A 19,548-nucleotide genomic window follows, 5' to 3' on the forward strand; every position below is an offset into this window, starting at 1 on the left:
CGGCTACACTGGCTGTGCTTCTTTTAGCTCGACTGACACACTAAGTGAGCTGGTGGTTTCGATGTTTGCAGACAGAGGTTGTCATTCAAAGATAAGGCCAGTTTAAAAACGTGACTTGCACATTCAGATGCTTGTGTCGTGATTCGTTTCTCAGATGTGACCTTTAGGGCTGACTGTTCTTCTTGTCAACTCCCAGTGATCAGACTCATGCAAGAACTGTTGCCTTATCTTACAATCAGTGCTGTTATAATGAATGTGTGTGCAACAGGTGGAAAATAGGGATGTAACATCTCACTATTGAGACAGTGTTCAACTGTTGTGCTGAATCACACAATATCTCAAACAGAGGTTTAATCCAAATAACTGGAGTTCTTTTACCTTACCATTAAACCAGGGTTACCTTCTGTGAAATTTATATTCACTTTATGGACTCCTTAAAACAAAGCCATGTCTAGCGACCACTTTGGTCATTTGAACAATTTTTACAGGCCTGAAGAAGTAAGGCTACACAGTAAGAGAAAAATGTATATGTATAACAGAATTATATTATGTCTTTTTCTAGCCCATTACTAAATTCGTGATCCCTTAAGATTCGTCTGATAACACCTTGTGGGGGCCCTGGCACCAAAGCTGGAAACACCTTTGGGATGAACTGGAACGCCAACTGTGAATCAGACCTTATCACCCAGCATCAGTGTTGGACCTCATGAACGCTGTTGTGGCTGAATGGGAGCAAATCCCTGCAGCCAGGTTCCAAATCTGGTGGTGGAAAGCCAAAAACCAGGAGAGTGGAGGCTGTTATGGCAGCAGAGTGATGCCCGTGGAGTCTGAATGAGAAGTTCAACAATCAAATATAAGTGCTATGTTTGGATGTGGCCATGTGGGATTTTGTTCTATTAACTTAAACCAGATTTTCTTATAACTTGAAAGTAACAGAAAAAATGCACAGATCTTAGAAAAATTATTTTGTAGTTCAAAAAATAAACAAATTGTGAAGAAAACAACCAAGAGTCCAAATTTACCCATATTTTACTACTGTATTTCTTTTCTCTCTATTCATGTAAATCATTGTTGCTTCTTAAATATTATTATAGAGCCTTTCTGAGAGTGCTTTCTAAAATAGATCTTTGGACCTACAGTGGGTTCATCACATCACATCTGATCTTTGATTCACTGCCTCACAAGGTAATTTAGACGAGCTGAAACAGGCACAGAAAGCAAAGGCCAAACAGCAGAGATGAATCAGCTCCACAAGACATAAAGGTGAATGTGTGCACACATCATGTTTCTGAAAGGGTAAAAAATATGACAGCACTACAGTCCGACAACATGCAGCATGCATTCCCAGTGGTATGCCACCTTTGTGCCACAGTGCTCCAGGATGAAGTACAAAAAAAAAAAAAAGAAGAGGAGAAGGCTCACGCGACATCCTCACGTCCTCTCTTGTTCCCATCAACAGCTTAACAACACACGCTAGCTGCTCAACTCAAGCCTGTGGCAAAGTGACTCAGACAAAAGAAACACTTTCAAAGAGAAAATGAAATGACGGGTGCAGCCAATATAGCTGCTATACAGGCAGGAATAAAAAACTGAATTTGTTTTTGGCTTATTTCTCAGTAAGTATGGGTGTATGGGTGAATACGACTTGTGTATTTAAAGCTCCATTAAATAGGGGTTTTATGGAAAGCAAGAACTGTCTAGACTTGGGTTGGCGTTCCTATTAGAGTTGTAATTGAATATTTGTGTCATTAGAGCATATTTCAAATTATTCTAATAGCAATGGTTTGTATTTGTAGAAAATAAGATAATGATTTTGAAAATTAGTTCAGTCTTTGTGTTGTTTACAACCCAGTCATCTGAGTCCTAACTTCAGACTGGAGGGGTGAAGACGAGGGGTGGTGGGTTTTGGTGTGAATTGCTCTCTCCTACAGTGTCTTTTCTGAGGTTGTTTCATAAATCAGCACCTGCCACTGCCAGCAAAGATCACTTAATCCAACTGTACCAAGGGGTTAAACCATAAGAATTTATTCTGAGTGCTCATTTGAGATTTATTAACTCATCAAACAGCAATGGAAGGACTCAGCCTTGAGGCGATCCTTGTCAGACCCTGTAATATAATGGTATCATGGCAAGTACAACAACAAGAAACAAGGCAAAGCCGTGTAGCATTCCTACAACTGCCACTCAGAGGCTCTCTGATCCAAAACAACAGTAACAGCAACAGTAAGCTCCTCCATCCTTCAGCCTATCTCTAGTGAATTAGAATAGAGAGTTCAAAAGAAATCTCCCTGCATTGAAATGAACTGACCTTTCGAGCAGGAGTATAAGTCTCGGCAGAGAGAGGGAGAGTTTGCTCAAGGCTGTCCTCTTTTTTAACTCGTATCTGACTGTTTAAGCTCAAACTGAAAGAAATGGCGGGGAAAGACAAGGGTTTGTTGTTGTAGCAACTGGGAAAACTAGAGTAACATCAAGGTTAATTTTAGGTAAAACTATGAGAAATGGACACATTTTAAGGCATCAGTCAATACTGCAGTTCCTGTGACATTTTCCACCATCATTTGAAAGACATTTTGACATTGCGGATGGTCTTTCGGACAATTGATCTCACATTAAGTAAAATATTTGAAAATGTTAAACAACAAACACCAAGTAAACAAATATGTTCCAGGCAGTCAGAGTTACCATGACATGAAAATAGTACAATTCCTTCTCACATTTAAGATTGAGACATTCAATATCCTTTAGGGCTACTGTGAGGGCCCCACTACTTTTCTAACTCACTCACAGAAGTCTCTCTGGTTATTAGTTGGAGTTTTAGTGTCTATGTGATGTCGTTTCATCGTGAATTTTATACGTATTATTAAATCTTTTTTGGACATTCAGAAGAAGATTAAAAAACAACGCAAAGAGTGATGCAACTGCTCTACATAAAGCTTTCGTTTCTTTGTATGCTATCGGGCTGTCTTTCTCTGCACACTCATAACTAGCTTTGCACCACAGACCAAGAGAAGCAAACTCACACTGGTAAAAATACAGCAGCCGTAGTGCAACAAAGACAAAAGCTTCTCCCTCCTGACAGTCAAGAACCCACATCTGCTCTCTATTCAAAGGGTGAGAGTCTCACAGGCATTCTCTTCAAGATTTACTCTACACATACGCAGACGATGATGCGCCGCTTCAATCTCATCTTGTATGCGGATTTAAAATCAAACGCAATCTCCCATTCCTAGATGTGCATGCAGGAGCAACATGATCCCTCCTCTAGTCCCATGCTCCTCGCCTCGTTCGTTCGAGTATGCATCAGTGGGATCTCACTGGAAGCAAGTCTTTTTTATTGTTGCTGCACCATCTCCACATTCACAACACACACTCTGCTCAGTGCCAATGAAACCACAGGCGCCCTTGCAAATGACCTGCAGACATGAAGTGGCACATGTATGCATTTATTCCCTTTTATTAGCTTATCAACATGCATGTGCAGAAACCTGTGCAGTGTGGCAAATGTCATCTGCATAATTCTCTATAGGTTCCAATCACAGCTAATGAAGGAAATGAAGATCCTGGGGCGAACAAGAGCTGTGATTTTGTAACTCAATAACTCTGCTGTGACTTGAGGGTTTATTCCATGTGAAGTGCAGCGAGGAGAGAGTAGCAATGAAATGAAAATGGACATTTCTTGGTGTAATAGGAATAAGGCTTTCACATTTACCCATTTGTAACTGTTTATCTGTCAAATTATGTAGTGGATAAAACCTGCTCTAAATTCACAAACGCAGTATGGAATAGCAACGTCCATCATTCGATGGAGGCTTTTATGCAAAGCACTTCACATCACCGCAAGTAGGAAAAACTACCTACCAAGAAAGTAAAACCGATTGTTTATTGTCAGCTGCATGAGTTACATATTTTACTATATATATATATATATATATATGAGCCTATGTGTGACAAATACAAGAGATATAATTAAAGTCAGAAAAATACTAAAAACTACCATAATTCATTTGAGAAAAATGTGCCTTTGAAGAGGCTAATCTAGTAAATTGACCTTTAAGTTGAGGTTGTATAGCTACAATATGTTTCCATCAAAGTGTTTTTATGCACATTTTCAATTTGTGCAGTCAGAACAAGCTCTTGAAATATTACAAAAAATCTTTTATGTTGGCCTCAGTAAAAGCAAAATGTGACTTTAACATTCCTTAAATTAATACATGAAACAAATATGCATGCTGTTTGAGATTTGACTGTTTTAATTACATAATTTTGTTCCTCATTCTTCTGCAATGGTTTAATGGCACCCGACTAGAGAATTAGTGCCACCAGCCGTTCCTCTTGACGACCTAACTCCAAAAATTTGCAAATCTATGTTAATCTTCAGCAAACTGCAATTTGGAGCAAAGGATAAAAGTATCAGTACAACACACCACTACGCTACTGATATGATACTCAGCCTACACATATGTGTTCTTTGTAAACACAATGAAATGTGAACGTGAGCTTCCAGCCTCCTCATTACTTGTAGATTGGCCATCAATATCAGTGCGCCTGCTGCAAACACAATTACTCCTTCAGTTCCTTGTTTCTGACAAAATAAGCTGCTTTGAAGGCCTCCTTTAGACTTTTTTTCTTTAAACAGCATCAACACGGACAACACTGACCCTTGCTCATTTTAAAAATTAGTTACGGGGCGGTGTCATCCATTCAAAATTAAATTTGTGCCATCGATCACATTTTGCTACAGAATGTAATCAAAGCAAAAAATCAGGCTCACTGGAAGGATCAATGGAACGCCTCTTGAATTGGTTTCTGAGTGTGCTGACTGGATTAAACCATATAGCGGCTGCTTTAGAAGCTCTTTGTATCTATCCACTAATCCATTCATTTTTCTGTTAGAAGGTAGCCGAAATGTCTTTTCCTGCAGCAATGTCCTACAGCACTTTCTGGGGGATCCTGAGCTGATCCTAGGCAAGGTGGAATCCAAACTGTGTTTTGGGTCTGACCTGTAGCCAGCTACCAATCGGTCGCTACCAACCTCCATGATGATAACTGACTCTTTTTAATACAAAGGAGTGGCAGTGCTACTCAGACCTCCCTCAAGATGTGCTTCTCGTTCTGTACATAAAAAGAGAGTCCTGAAATCCCGTGAAAGAAACTCATTTCACACACTTGTATCCATTATCTCATTTTTCCAGCTGCTCTCCAAAGCTCATGGGGAAAAACTAGGTAAAGTGTAGCTTCTCCTTTATTGTGACAGTCTGGTACAGCCTGTCTGTATCACTGCAGATACAACACCAACCTGCCCTTTAATACTCACTCTTACCTTCACTCTTGAACAAGACCACAAGACAAATGGGGCAAACAGTTTTTCCAGAGAAGTAAAGAATTCAAACTTGGAGTCGATGTTCTCATACGAACAGCTTCACACTAAAGACCCTTTGGTCTCATGTCTGAATAAGCACCCTGGTCACCCTGGTTTATGTCACGACAGCAATCTTTCTAAGTCAGACCTTATCACTTTCAACACAGAGCACGCAAGAAAAATAACGCTCACCTTCTAAATTGAGCAAATAGGAATTAAACATGGGATGTGATATGGTATAACAGGCAGTGGTATTCAATCTGTAATGACATAAATGACACAATTGATGTGAAAATGTATTAATGAGTCAGCATGATAAGTGGTTTCAAGCATTCATTGTGCTCACAATGGTCATAAATTACAGCTTCAAGAGCAAAATAAGTTTTAAAATCCATCAGTGATGCAGCCTGTGAGAGAACAGAGTACACTCTTCTTGTTGTCCTAACATCTATAACAAACTGTTGTTTGGTCTGAATGACAAAAATCACTTTCACAGATAGCTGAAGCCAACAACGTTGTGTGTCCCATGTCTGGAAACGGCTTAAGTTGCCAACTGCTTCACTGTGTGCTAGAGGTCAGGGTCTGATAAAGCCAAAAGAACTACATCATCAGCAAAAAGCAGGGATGGGATCCTGAGGTCACTAAAGTTGACACACTCCACTCCTGAGGTGCATTTAGAGTTCCTGTTCATGAATAATTGGTAATAACGACTGAACTTGGCAGTACCGACCAAAAGCTCGCCTAGACCTATTGCCAAGAACATAGACGTAGACATATCTCTCACTGCACCTCATATTCCTGATGAACTGTCCACAAAGCACAATCATAAACCTTCTCTGAGTCCACTTGGACCAGGCAGACTGGATAAACAAACTACTTTAGTATCCTTATATGAGTACACAGATTTGAGGTTCAGAAATTGCCTCCAGAGCAGACTAAGCAGTGCGATGACCTGATAAATGTAGCACATCCTCTAGTTGCCCTTTTAAAAATGGTAACCGCCACCTACATCTGCCAGTCCACAGGGACTGTCCCGAACTGCTTCTGCAGATGTATTATACCTTATACTTACACATTTCCCCTTTGATTTAGTCTGACAAATTTGGTATGTCTCCAAGTTCATTGTGTTTGCACAATGGTAATTTTTACAACAGACGCAACTACTAGTGGGCACTTCAGGGGTGAAGTGGTTAAAGGAGAAATCAAATCTAAACAGAGGTTTCCTGGAAAATTAAAAGTAGAAAGTAAAGTAGGTAAAATTAAAGGTTAACTTCTAGTATAAGGAAGCATGTTTCCATTGCCTGATAGAGTATGAGCAGATTATTTAGTTGGTAAAACTTTGCTAACTGTTCATGAGCTCTTTAAAAATCATACTGATGAAGTCTAGCCTGACTTTCAATGCATTTGTTTTATCACTTAGTTAAACATGGATTGGAAATCTCAACCCGGGCAGCTTTAATGTGAACATAATGATCTTTAAATGAGTAGAAGTCTGCCCCCTACTGACCTCAACATGCTTCAGCACCTCCACACTGAATCACAGCAGTCTAGACCAGGGAGGCACGAGAAAGCAGAGTTAAAGGATCAGCAGTCCTGGCTGAATGAGAATCAATAGCAATTGGAGGATTATTGCTGCTGAATAGCTCAGCAGAGCTATTACAGGGAACTGTTTGCCGCCACCGCCTGAAAGTAGGAGGGGGTGCGCGTTAACAAAACACATGGCTGTTAAGTTACTGGGTTTCATTTCCATTCACATGACACCTACTCCATAGAAAGGCCAGGGGACAAGTGCCGCACACATACATGTCTGGGTGAACATGCAGGCAACTGCAGATGCACACTAACATTTTCAGAAACACACACAAAGGTTCAGAGGCAATCAACTGTTGGGCTACAGAAACACACACCTGAAGAAGTACTAACCCAGGCATCCTCCCAACCATGAAGAGTACACACACAAACTGCATTGTGGTGTTGTACAAAAGGAAAAATAAATAATCATAAAACACACAACAGATTGAGACAGGCACTCTGGAGTCTATAGTGTTTTTTAATATGTTCCAGGACTAATTTGCCTTACCGTCAGAGTTCCTTAGATGTGGAGATAACGCTAACAGGAAAGCACAAAGGGGGACGTTTAGTTCCCAGTTTAGCTCCTGCTGCTCCATATTACCTGGAAATAATTGGTAGCAAAGGGCTGGTAGTAGTAGTAGCTCAGTAATTCCTCAGGGACTGGCTCCCATCACCCTCAGTTTAACTGATGGAGATCAGCTGAAACTATTGTTACTGATGGATAAGAAGCATCTTGTCTTTCAACAGACTTTCTTACTAATTCTAAACCAATCAAAGATACAAAACCAGCAGCAGAGTGTATACTGTATTTGCTTCTCTGATCTCAAGGTTTGTGGGATGGGGACCAACATGGATGCAATTATTCAATTTTCTCTGTTAAATTACTTCATTTCTAGACAAAGGCGAAAACAAGAAGAGAGAACTGTAAAAAGAACAGGCAGACTGTAGATGTGGTCCGCTTGCACATTTTAAGCTGGATGTCATTTTGTGAGTCATTCAAAAAAAAAAATCATTTGTTGGCTGGAAACCCTTTAAAGTGCCAGATGGCATTCAGATTGTCACTGCTCAATTTTTGTGTATATATAAATCTAATAAAAAATACAATAAAAGAAACAAGGCGCACCACAGAAGGAAGTTCAAAAGCTCTACAGCAGCCAGGAAGGAAACACAAAACAGAAGGCAGTCTCCTGTTCCTGCTCAGAACTGGTGAGCTGGGTTGAAGCTTGAGACCACAGAATGCTGCTTGGCAATGAAGGATGATCACAGACCATTCTGCATCTATGCACTGTTACTTAAATGATGATACAGGTGGAGACCAGGTAGATTCTTAGCGCCCTCTGACAATTGTTTTTTTGTTTGTTAGTAATGCCACAATCGCTAAGCCAAACCAGTGGATTATGGGTAGGAAAGTTGAGAACTTGCAGTCATCTCCTCCAACCAGAGGAACACAACCTGTACACCAGCGGAACAGTTGGAAACCATTGGCAGGTAGGCCACATCACCTGACCTGTGTGCTCATGCACGTGAATGTGCATCATTGTGCATGTGTACAAGAGTAAACAAAATGGGAACTCTCTACCAAAAACATTTCACCATAATGCTGCTGGAGTTCAAACACTCCACTCCAGAGCGTCTGTAAATGAGAGTGAATTGTGGCTCAGGTGGTTTAGTCAATGACTCAATACAGTTTAATTATTCTGTACTAAAATAAAGACTTTACACATATAACTTTTATATTAACAATTTAAAATGAGCAATACAAAATACATAGATGAGCAAAGACATAACTCACAGATTAAACGAATAACACTGATTATCTCGTTACGACGGCGACAATATTACACGGTAAGTGAACAGTCAGTTTTAATAGTCAGTGTGTTGGATGACAGAGAAATATGCAGGTTTAAAGAACTGAACCACTTTGACAAGGGCCTCATTGCTATTGCCAGATGACTGCATCGGAGTGGCTCTATGTAGCTGCTACCCACAGATTGTTCCCCTTTCTCTTTTTAAATGTCAGCAGTATTTCTCTCCTTGTTTCCTGCTGCTCTAAATCCAAATCAAACCACATCATCACAATGCAGGTTTGACTTGCGTAAAGAAGAACCATTTGAAATTTCAAATAACTCAAGAAAGGAAAAATACATAAATAAATCATTTTGGCAAGATAATTCTTTGATCTCGATCACACGATTCATCCTATTGTATGGTATCAGGCGCTAACTGGTTTACACTTACATGTGAAGATGACCAAGACGGTGCGAAGCAGAAGGTCGACAGCTGTCTCCCATCTCTCTGACACACGGGCCACTACTGGTGGTATCAGGATCTCTGCTGGAACGTAGAACTGCAGGGCGAAGGTGATGAAAATACCAAAGCAGTACAGAAGCTTTACAGCCTGATAGGTCCTAGAAATAATGATAGAGGAAGAAAGAATCAGAGAAATGTAAGATAAGAAAACAGAAACAGACTTACACAGACAAAATAAAAACTGTTGTATAGTAAAGTTATAGCTCAAAAAAACATGAATCATGTTCACTGAAATGAAGATAATCAAATCCTTTAATAAAACACAAAACTAGCATCAGCACTAGGATCCATCAAAAACATATTAGAAGGTGAAGAGGAATCAATTGGTAGTCCTTGTAAACACATAATAAACACTGACTGTCTGCTGCTCACTTTTTTCAAATACAGATACTGGTAATTACAGTCTTTCAGTTTTCAACCTCATTAAACAGCCTATTTGTTTCGCCAATTAGTGACATCAGTCCAGGCACTGGAGGCATTTCAAAAGACGCTGGTTTCCTGCAGCTGTGACGATAGTAACAAGTAATGAGCAAACAAATCTAATCGAGCATTTGGTTTTACTAACTTTATTATCTCTAAAAAAGAAAATGAGCACACAGAAGGAATAAAATGAGGACACACCATGTCCAAGCTTTTTCATCACAGGGATGAAAATGAACGGTGTTAATAACAGCTGCTGGGAACCAGACCAGACGACACACCACAAATTTGTCTAAGAAGTCAGTTTGCTCTGTGGATGTAAGTGAAGATTATTCCGAACGTATTTTCTGTGTGCACTTCCTGGAGATGTATTATAAGCTCCCATTGATTGAAGATGTTTCTATATCAATAGTATAATGATACACTAAGATTTTACAGACTCGGACTCGACTTGCTCAGAGTCCTGGGGCAAAAGTGACCAGCTGGGCCCCTGTTAACCCCCCCCCTCCTCATACTCCCTGTGCAGTACGTTTGGTGATTCTTTGCTCAGATACGACCTATTCCCAGGTTTGCTGTGTGATCATTTGTTCAATCGAAAACCTGTTAAAAGAGGTTAAATTAGCTGATAGAATCATCTTTTGTGGGCGAACTGACTGACTTTTTAGTAGTAAGTTCTTGGAATACTGTCCTACTGTCTTGTATGGAGCTGGAGGGAGTATCTACTTTTTCTGCAGCCCACCACCAGATGGCATCATAGGAGCACGCTCCTCCAAAAATTCACCTGTATTGTTGATGTGACATTAATGTTTGTTGAGCAATGGTTGCAGCTACAAACTATATAATTTTTCACATATAATGATATAGTCTGACTAACAGTGATTAAAAAAAAACATGTTTGTGTTTGTATGTACATGGAACCAACATCCAACAGGTAAAGTAAAGAGAGTGGTGAGACAAAAACTCTTGTAACTTCATCAGTAGTATCTGCATCTGTGTGTCAGGAAAATCTACGACTGTGGGACAGTACACAGACACCATGTGTATGTGCCAACAGTGCAGACAACCAGCGTAGACTAAAAAGAAGCAGGTGTTTCTGGACTGTATCTGCACCTTTTTCAAACTGAAGATTAGGCCTCAAATTACTGGCTATGAAAGTTTAAAAGCTTTCTGTTTTGCCTGTTGAAACAAAGATAAACATACATAGAAAAGAGCAGCATACTATCTAACATCAAGTCAAGGTACTCAACAGCTGCAAATCAGCACCAACATCTATGTGTAGTCTGGTGAATGTTGATGTTATCTTACCAGCAGTTTGGCAGGTTGAGAGTGATGCTCCCTCCTATCTGCTCTCCAAAGCACATGTATCCTATGGTGCCGAGGCTGATGTAGAGGAAGGTGACGATGCCCATCCCCATATACAGAACCAGAGTGAAGCTCTGAGGCCTCTGCATCTTGTTCTCCAGGGGAAGAACCTACCGACCCACAGAGACAAAGACACAACCAGACTGTTAACAGGACAACGGGCCGAAATGATTCAATGACATTTGAACTACATTAGAGGTAACAGTCTGAAGGAGTGAAACAAGCCTTCACAGTGTTCCTGTGAGTTTTCCATTTTAAAATGTCACTTCCTCTCAGCCTGTGATGTCTTGATTTGGGCTGATGGATGTTATAATGAAAGCTAAATTTGTTTTGACATTTCAGAAAAAGACTGAGGCTCTCTTGCGCTGCACTCAACATTTTGAAAAGTGTAATTTTCTCTCCAGTACACAGGGCGGTAATAATTGAATACCAATGAAGAGATTGCTTTTGCCTACATAATATGACTGCTTCACATATTAGCCGAGGGTGAAAACCATCTTTTAATAGGTAAGGTTTACTCTCCTGTAAGGTCTGACTTCATTCCCTACATCAAAGCTTAAAGTTCCACCCTGATGTAAGTGATATGAACACATGGATTCTCATATGGAGCAAAAAAAACATAAATTAAACATGATAAAGCCAATAGAAATTCATACTTTGTTAATTTTAGATGACTTTCCATTCTTAACTGCCAAAAGAACCATGAGATATCATGCTGAATATCTGCAACCGGCATAAACATGCCATCTGCACCTGAATATTTCATCTGGATTAGGACAAACACCTGACTCATATTGTTAACAGACCTCCATTAGGTGTAAATGACATCTCTGCAGTTTGGCCACATTCTTAAGAAAAAAACATCTGCTCAAGTTTAAAGGTCACCTAACTGTGTGTGTTGCTGCTGTCCGAAGCTGCCTGGCAAAAAGCTAAAAGATGTGTTCCTCAGTAAAGGAAAAATAAGTAGGAACCCTACAGGAGTACCCCTCTCCTAACCCTCTAAGATCCAGGTTCAGGTTCTTGGTTCATTTTTAAAGATGCAGACTCTATGCATTCATTTTTGTCTTTGTTTAGCAAAGACAAAAACATTTAACTGTTCTTAAAACAGTAGATGTCCTTTTTTCAGCACAAACTGAAATATAAGGACCTCTCAGTTTAACACGGTATAAAGCTGACAAAATGCAAAAAAAATGATAAAACTATTTCAATATTTATGCACACAAATACAGCAAAAAAAATGTAAGAAATATAACTGTAATAAATTTTATTAACATGTAAAGTAGGGCTGTACGATATGCAAAATAATTAAAAAATATTGCAATAATTTTGGCAGATATTGCAATTGTGACATGCAATTTCAGAGGGAATGGTTGCTCTTGCATTTCACTTTCACTGAAAAAATGATGAAGATGTGATTTTTGTTGAGTCTTGTATCAAACAAACATGTTCTTTACATCTGGAGAATATGATTTGTAGGCCAGGGCGTCTCTGCAACAATTTGGATATGGCACTTGGCCATATTGTGATTTCGATTATATTTCGATCAATTGTGCAGCCCTAATGTAAAGTGGTTTTATTCTATTTGATGTTTATCACTGATACTATTCATGATTTACCATTTTAAGAGCTTCTCTCAAAAGGATGGTTTATGGCCTACTGCCATAAATGATATATTGTGTGAAAGCTCTACGTCTATACTCTCTCAGTGTGTCCCTACATGATATAGAAATATATTAGTGTATTTTCTGATGAAGAGACAGTGTCCACTGCATGTTTGTTGTTAAGTACACCAACTCTTCCGACACAATTTGCATGATTAAAATTCAGTCCCCTGACTAGGTGTCATAATCCAGATAATGTATGCAGTTACATATTTCATGTTAATACCAGCTGTAAATGGATGTTAACTGTGTAGATGTTAATGTGTTTGACCCCTGATTTTAGCAGCTTCACCGAGTTATCATCAGTTGGTCACGTACCACTCCAATCCCTTCGAAGGCAAAGATGGCCGTCCCAAAGAAGAGAGGGTAGTCTTTAGCTCTGCCCACTTTTGGTAGGTTGAAGGGGTATGTGATGTTCTGCAGGGAAAATGGAGAAAACATAATATAAGCATTGATATTCTGTAAAATATCCCATCTTCTTATTTGATATTTCAATCCAAAGCTTTGTTGAATGCTCTCTTCTGACTGGCTGGTTTGTACAAGGGTTCCAAACCTAATCATCACTCCTGCAAACAAGAGATCATCTCTATGGATACTAAGTATTCACGTTAAGTAGCAACAGCATTGTGCCAAGAGAACACCTCTCCTTGGTCCTGTTGGACTCATCTGTTGCCCAATGTTTGCAAATTACATTAGCTTGTAATAGAATCACTCAACATGATTAGGGCCTTTGATAAGTAGTTGTGGAATAATAACAATAACATACAGGGATCCGCCATGATTGCAAAATAAACCCAAATGGGAGATTACAAGACAATGTGAGTTGTTGTACTCACTCTTCACTGGAAACAGTTAAACAATGACTCTGAATGAATCAGATGGGGGGACATCAGTAGAGTCTGCTGGACTTACAGCTGCTGACAATGTCTTTGCTCTTATGGGGAAACGTCCTTGTGATTTCACTTTGTATGATCATATTTTGCATTACTCTTAAAATAAAGGTCAAACTAATGAGCCAAATCCGTAAAATGTGAAGTCATTAAAGTGAAACTGAACCAAGGATACAAGAGACACATTAATGTTATTATATATTCTGGGGTGAAATGCAGAGCTGAACCAGGGAGTCCAGACTCTTTTTGAAATATTTGGAGCCTTTATGCTCTAGTTTTCCCAAAATTCTTTGCTGGGGTGATTCATCATTCACAGAAACACCTTACAGGCCACATGTATCTCTTAGTACAGAATCTTTGTAAGGTTTCTGATGCAAGAAATTGCTTTTTTCCAAGGCAAGGCCATTTCTCAGGGACTGCTATGTATCTGTGAAGGGAAGAAGCTGCATGATGAAATACTCAGCGGTAAAACAGGTAATCTGGAGACTCTGTCACTACCAGTTGCCCTGTTATCCATAACCTCACCAGAGAGCAATCAGTAAAGTAGAAACAGAGACAGAGCATAACACGCAGAAAAAAAGTTTTAAAAGAGTTTTTTTTGGGGGGGGTGGGGGGGTGTAAAACATAATAAGGAAGAAATCAAGCTATTTTGGAGAAAACTAAATTTTTCACTTGTGAATGTGAGTTTGTAAAGGGTGTGTTGACATGTGCATGATAAAGACACAAAGGGGAAAGTCTTGCTGTGGCAGCAGAGCAGCAAAAAGTAATAAATCAATCCTCCAATCATGTTGATGTATGCAAATCAAACAGATAATAAAACTATTTAAAGTGAAAATAAAAGTAACTAATTGAAATTAAAACATTTCAGTTGTTTTAAGGTATAAGTTATGCTGCCACTGCCAACAGCAGTTCAAAGTTTTATTTGTCACATGCCAAGGCGCAATGTACAGTAAGCAAATCAGTGAAATGAGGGTTGACTCGGCAGCAGGGCAGAAGATCTCACAATTTTATCTTAGTGATATCGGATATTATTGATATCACTCTTTAGTGTGAACTCTTACTGCTAATGCAAAATGAACATTTCATACTTCTGCTGCTTCACATTAAAAGCCTTTAACTGGTGAAACATGGGGTGGCTTTTATTGTGAATCAATCATATACCAATATATACCATGCCCTCTAAATGAGTCAGTGTGACAAAAGGTGGAGTTGCACAGAGACGATGATGGTGAGAAACTAGTGATAAATGTGGTATTTACCGTGAGGGAGTAGAAGTAGATGAGGATCAAGCTGGCGGTCATGACCAGGTTAGCCACCAGAGACAGAGGAGCAAGGTATTTCAGGTTGGGTGTGAAAACCAACAAGATGATGGCGGGCAGGAAGCAGAGCATGTAGAGACGGGAGTCGAAGCTCGGCACCAGGGTCTGTGTCTGGTTGGTGTGGTTCATTTGGCAGCTGAAGGTGGTGGCATTGGCTGCCTCTACCACCTGGTAAAGGCAGAAAAGAGAAGGGGAGAACATTTCTTTTTAGCTCTTGTGTGCATTAGTCTCAAATTGTTGTTTTCTGTCCAGATTTGTTCTGTTTTATTAGCAGCGTGTCAGTCATCTGTGTCATAATTATTATTATTATTATTTATCTGTTTATTGTATCTTAATTAAATTTTCTCTGTGTATGCTGGTAAACTTTTATCTGTATTCTTCTGCAATTTGTTATTATTGTTTGTATTATTTATCTATCTATGTAGATTTTGGAGTTAGGAGGATAATGGTTGTTCAAAAGTTAAAAAAGAAATGTTTATATCTCTGTTTTAACAGACTGCTTGATACAAATGTATTTTTTTTTTTAAAAACCCTCAATATTCAGTATTGGATTCTGCTTGATATGGTTGATGTGTCAGCTGAGGTAAGAGCACCACAGCAGACAGACACCACCATCTAGTGGTAAGAAACTATGCTACACAAATTATTTAAGCTATTTCACTAGCCAGAATCCAGGGATCGAACGATAAACAATGCAGAAAGAGTTCAATTATTTTTAATAAGATACTTGGCATTACGTAAACACACAAAATGCAAACTACACTTTTCTGTACTGTTCTCTGCTTTAACAATGGATTAAAAACCAGGTGTGAAAAGTTCCCTAAAAGCCCTTCAGTCAGTGTAACTTTCTATATCTTCAACCACAACAAGGGGTCAGTTGGTGGTACATAGGTCAGGGGTCAAAGGTCACAGTAATCATAGACAAAGCAAACATTCCTGTGACCTGTCAACAACCATGGATGATAGAGAACTGTGTGACTAGACCAAAAAGTAGAAGAGAGGACTTGAATGATAATATTCTGATCTTGCACAACTTAATCTTAACAATCAAGCATGTTTCATGGTGTTTTGTTGTTTCAATATTTTGTTTTTTAATCACATAAAAATATGTTTTGGTGCCTAAAATTTAAGACAATAAAAATAAAGATACTTTAAAAATATTATGAAGCAGAAATGTGACCATCTCGATGTTTTCCTATGTATGAGAAAGTGAAATTGTTCTAAAGTTCCTACAAATCCTGTAAAGCTGCATCTCAGTTTGTTTTCTATTTCAACCACAGGAAATTATTTTGTAGCTTTATGGGTGCACGCTGTGAGATTTAAAACAACTGTTAGATGTGGACTGGGGTTATTTTAATTCGTTCTGTTGATGCTGGTGCATGTAAATCCTTCCTCCTTGATGTTATGGAAATCACTGTTATCCCTCCACTGCTAGTGACCTACTTCTTTGTATCTAGTGTGGTATGTGTAAACTTTGGACACATTGAAACCTACTCACTCTCTCAGTGAGCACATGTACATACATGGGCAATACTCTTGCATAACTATGAAAACTGCCGTATAAACGAAAATAACCTTCATGTGACCACCCTAACTGAGGTGAGGCCACAAGTCCACAAGAAAAGTAAACAGACACCGGTTTATACACTGTCATTCATGTTCAGATTTTTAGGGCTGTGCAGGTAAAAGACACAGTAACCTGTTTGTTACTCTGACACAACAAACAGTCTCAGAAGGAGCAACATGTTTCAACACGTGTAAAACGGAGGAATCATGCGAGAGCACGTTGTTTGAATAAAGGTTCAGTTAATGCCTTTTCAGTCACATGTGGTGTGTGTGTGTGTGTGTGAGAGTGTGTGTTTGTGAGAGAGAGAGATCATGACCTGCTTGACATTGTCACTGAGGAAGACAAAGTAGACGCAGCAGAAGCCCAGCTGAGTGATGATGAGAAACAAGTTCACTGTCCGTCTGAGTGAGACAAAGAGTCATAGATGTAGAGGAGAAGAGGTCAGACAGAGGGTAAGAATCCTTTTACAGTAAATACTGAGACTGGCACAATAAGTTCATGAACCAACACACAGATAAAGCAAATGATTTTCTGCAGTATTTTGTGCCTCGAGTATATTGAGTGCCTGAAGGAATAGTTCCACGTTTTGGAGAATATGCTTTAATTAGTGAGCTTTAGCAGTCGGTAGGTGTATTTATTTTTACCTTTGGACAGACGCACGTTAGCTGCTTCCAGCCTTGGTACTAAGCTAATCTAACCTCCTGCTGGGAGGAGGTTCCTATTTACTACACAGATAAGAGAGTGTTATCAATGTCAGTGCCAAGACGTTGAACTATTCCTTTCATTTTGGTTATTTCCATGCTAAAATGTTTTTAGTTACACTTTATTTTACAAGTCTGTATTATAATTCTGAATAATTACCTGGAAATGTAAGTTTGTAATTTGGTACCACTTTTAGACATGGGATATGAAAACTCAGCATTAAAGGTATTAAAAATGTCAACTAAATACTTATTTGCTAAAATGCATACATGACCAAGTAAGTTCTCTTTTCATAATCATGCTTTAAAAACAAAAAAAATCAACACTGTGATACAGTTGTCTTACTTTCCCCATTGTGAATGCCTCCTCAGCCACGAAACGTTTTCCATCCCATACTGCACCGCTTCACCGTAGGTTAGAGACTGCCTGTTCACCCTGGATGAGAAACACATTCACATTGCTGTCATCTGTTTGAGTACAATTTTTAAGAGAACTGCAGCTGAGAAAACCTCTGAACACAGATCTTATTCTGCATTACTGTTTAGATATTAGATGCATGTTCTTAATGTCTCCTTATTCATCTTCACCATCACACTTTGCAGTCACACAGTTACAGACAACCACAAAAAGCCTAAAATTTAAATTTGCAAGTTGTAGTTGTAGTTGTAATGAACAATAAGTGAATACAAAATGGTTCATTACAGATGCTAAGAATAACAGACATAGGTTGGGGAAGAAAGAGTAAAACATCTAATGAAGTGTAGAGGTGGAACATTTTTTTTCTTCCATGCGTGGATGGATAACTGCATATTTTGAAGTTATAGTCCTTAATAAATGCAACCTGCAGCTCCTGCATGTGAACAAGGGAACAGGAGGAAGTGATGATTTTGACTCTCCTGTAAAGGACCCTCAGAAAAAGCGCATGAGCATTTATTCACTGCATTTCTCAACTGATGTGTGACTTTTCTGTGTAGAATATATTCCTGGCTGAGGCTCCTTGTAAGCGCTGTTCATTCATGCTCTATCTATCTTCTTAATCCTCTTTAGCATGGCGGGCGGGGCTGGAGTATAACCCTGTCTGAACTGGGCAAAGGGCAGAAGACACCGTGGACGGGAAGGTTCACTGTCACAGGCAGCATCAACTGCAACACACACTAATGGGATTCTGATAACGAGTGTGTTAATCACCTCAGCTGTAACTCACTATGATGGATCATAAATAACTTATGGTCTCACTGGTTCAATTGCATAATCTAAGGGTTTGAAATTGGACTGGTGACAAAGCTTACTGCAGCACCACTTCCAATTGGTGGAGCTGATGACAGATCACAGTTACATTACGTCTTGTCGGTGGAGCTGATGACAGCCTCAGTGGGTGAATTGCAGAACTCCGTGCCCATATGCCACTGATTACACAGCAGAAAAGGGTGGAGACACGCTAAAATAGAGTGTAACTTGTCAGCCAGCTACAACAAACAAGTCACTGTTGGCACAGTGGACAGCTATGTAAACTAATGACAAACGAATTCAGAGCAGAGGCTGTGGTTTTACAGCACATACAGAGTTAGATTATTCAGCAGAAACAAGCCACAGTGGACCTGCTGTGAGGAAACAGAAGTAGTGAAAAAAAAAAAGATTATTACAGGGCTGGATTTTAGAAACAAACATTTTCAGCTGCATCTACAGGGAAAGACAAAATAATGTAAAGCCTCATGGATAAGGAATTTAAATGGAACCCAATTTATTTTGACCTGTCAAATGTCTGTGTATCCAATATTTCCCAAAAACAAATCTTCTGCCCCCAGAGAAGAGGAGTGAACTTTTTCATTAAGAGGCGGGTTTAGGGTTTGGTGATTTGACATTATACAGAGATTTTTCTGTATCGTTTATCCAGTGGTAACTACCCTTTTATTATCTGTTGATCAGTGATGAAAAATATGTACTTGAGTATTTTCCATTTTAAACTACTTTATACTTCTGCTCCACCACATTTCAGAAGATTCATTTTACCCCCCCATCACTTTATGAGAAAGAGACAATGTTAACAAAAAACATTCCTTCCTTAAAAGGCAGCAAGACAAATACTGCATTGCATTGTGGTCTATTAGTGTGCATGATGAGTACATGAAGTCCTTTGCTTTGCGAGAAGGTGCTGACATCAAACCTCAGTGTTTACGATCGAACTTTCAGAGCTGAAATCCTTTCTGTTATTCAACTCCACTTTATCAGCTGGAAGTAGGTTAACATGAACGAGACAGATATGCAGTGTTAAGACTTTCTGAGGTGTGCTACTTACTTTACACTGAGGTGGTGGGAACAGCTGACCAGCAGCCTCATACAGTGGACTGCGATGATACCCATAACCAGCAGACTGACTGGTCCAAGC

The 19,548-nt window shown here is 39.3% G+C and overlaps 1 protein-coding gene across 2 annotated transcripts in view; it reads right to left on the reverse strand.

Moving 5' to 3' along the window:
• Positions 1-19,548, reverse strand: part of slc36a1 (solute carrier family 36 member 1) — a 41,861-nt gene that overhangs the window by 14,785 nt on the left and 7,528 nt on the right. For both annotated transcript variants that reach the window (XM_087171704.1, XM_023398086.2), the window contains exons 5-11: positions 19,459-19,547; positions 17,508-17,597; positions 16,777-16,861; positions 14,834-15,061; positions 13,003-13,101; positions 10,967-11,133; positions 9,170-9,339 (exon numbers count right to left, since the gene is read on the reverse strand). In XM_087171704.1, the coding sequence (XP_087027830.1) occupies positions 9,170-9,339; positions 10,967-11,133; positions 13,003-13,101; positions 14,834-15,061; positions 16,777-16,861; positions 17,508-17,597; positions 19,459-19,547 (928 nt within the window). The remainder of the gene's footprint in view (positions 1-9,169; positions 9,340-10,966; positions 11,134-13,002; positions 13,102-14,833; positions 15,062-16,776; positions 16,862-17,507; positions 17,598-19,458; position 19,548) is intronic.

This window comes from Seriola lalandi, unplaced genomic scaffold (genome assembly GCF_002814215.2).
Source record: "Seriola lalandi dorsalis isolate HSWRI2012SDOR001 ecotype SW California unplaced genomic scaffold, Sedor1 jcf7180002054972, whole genome shotgun sequence".
Classification (NCBI taxonomy): domain Eukaryota; kingdom Metazoa; phylum Chordata; class Actinopteri; order Carangiformes; family Carangidae; genus Seriola; species Seriola lalandi.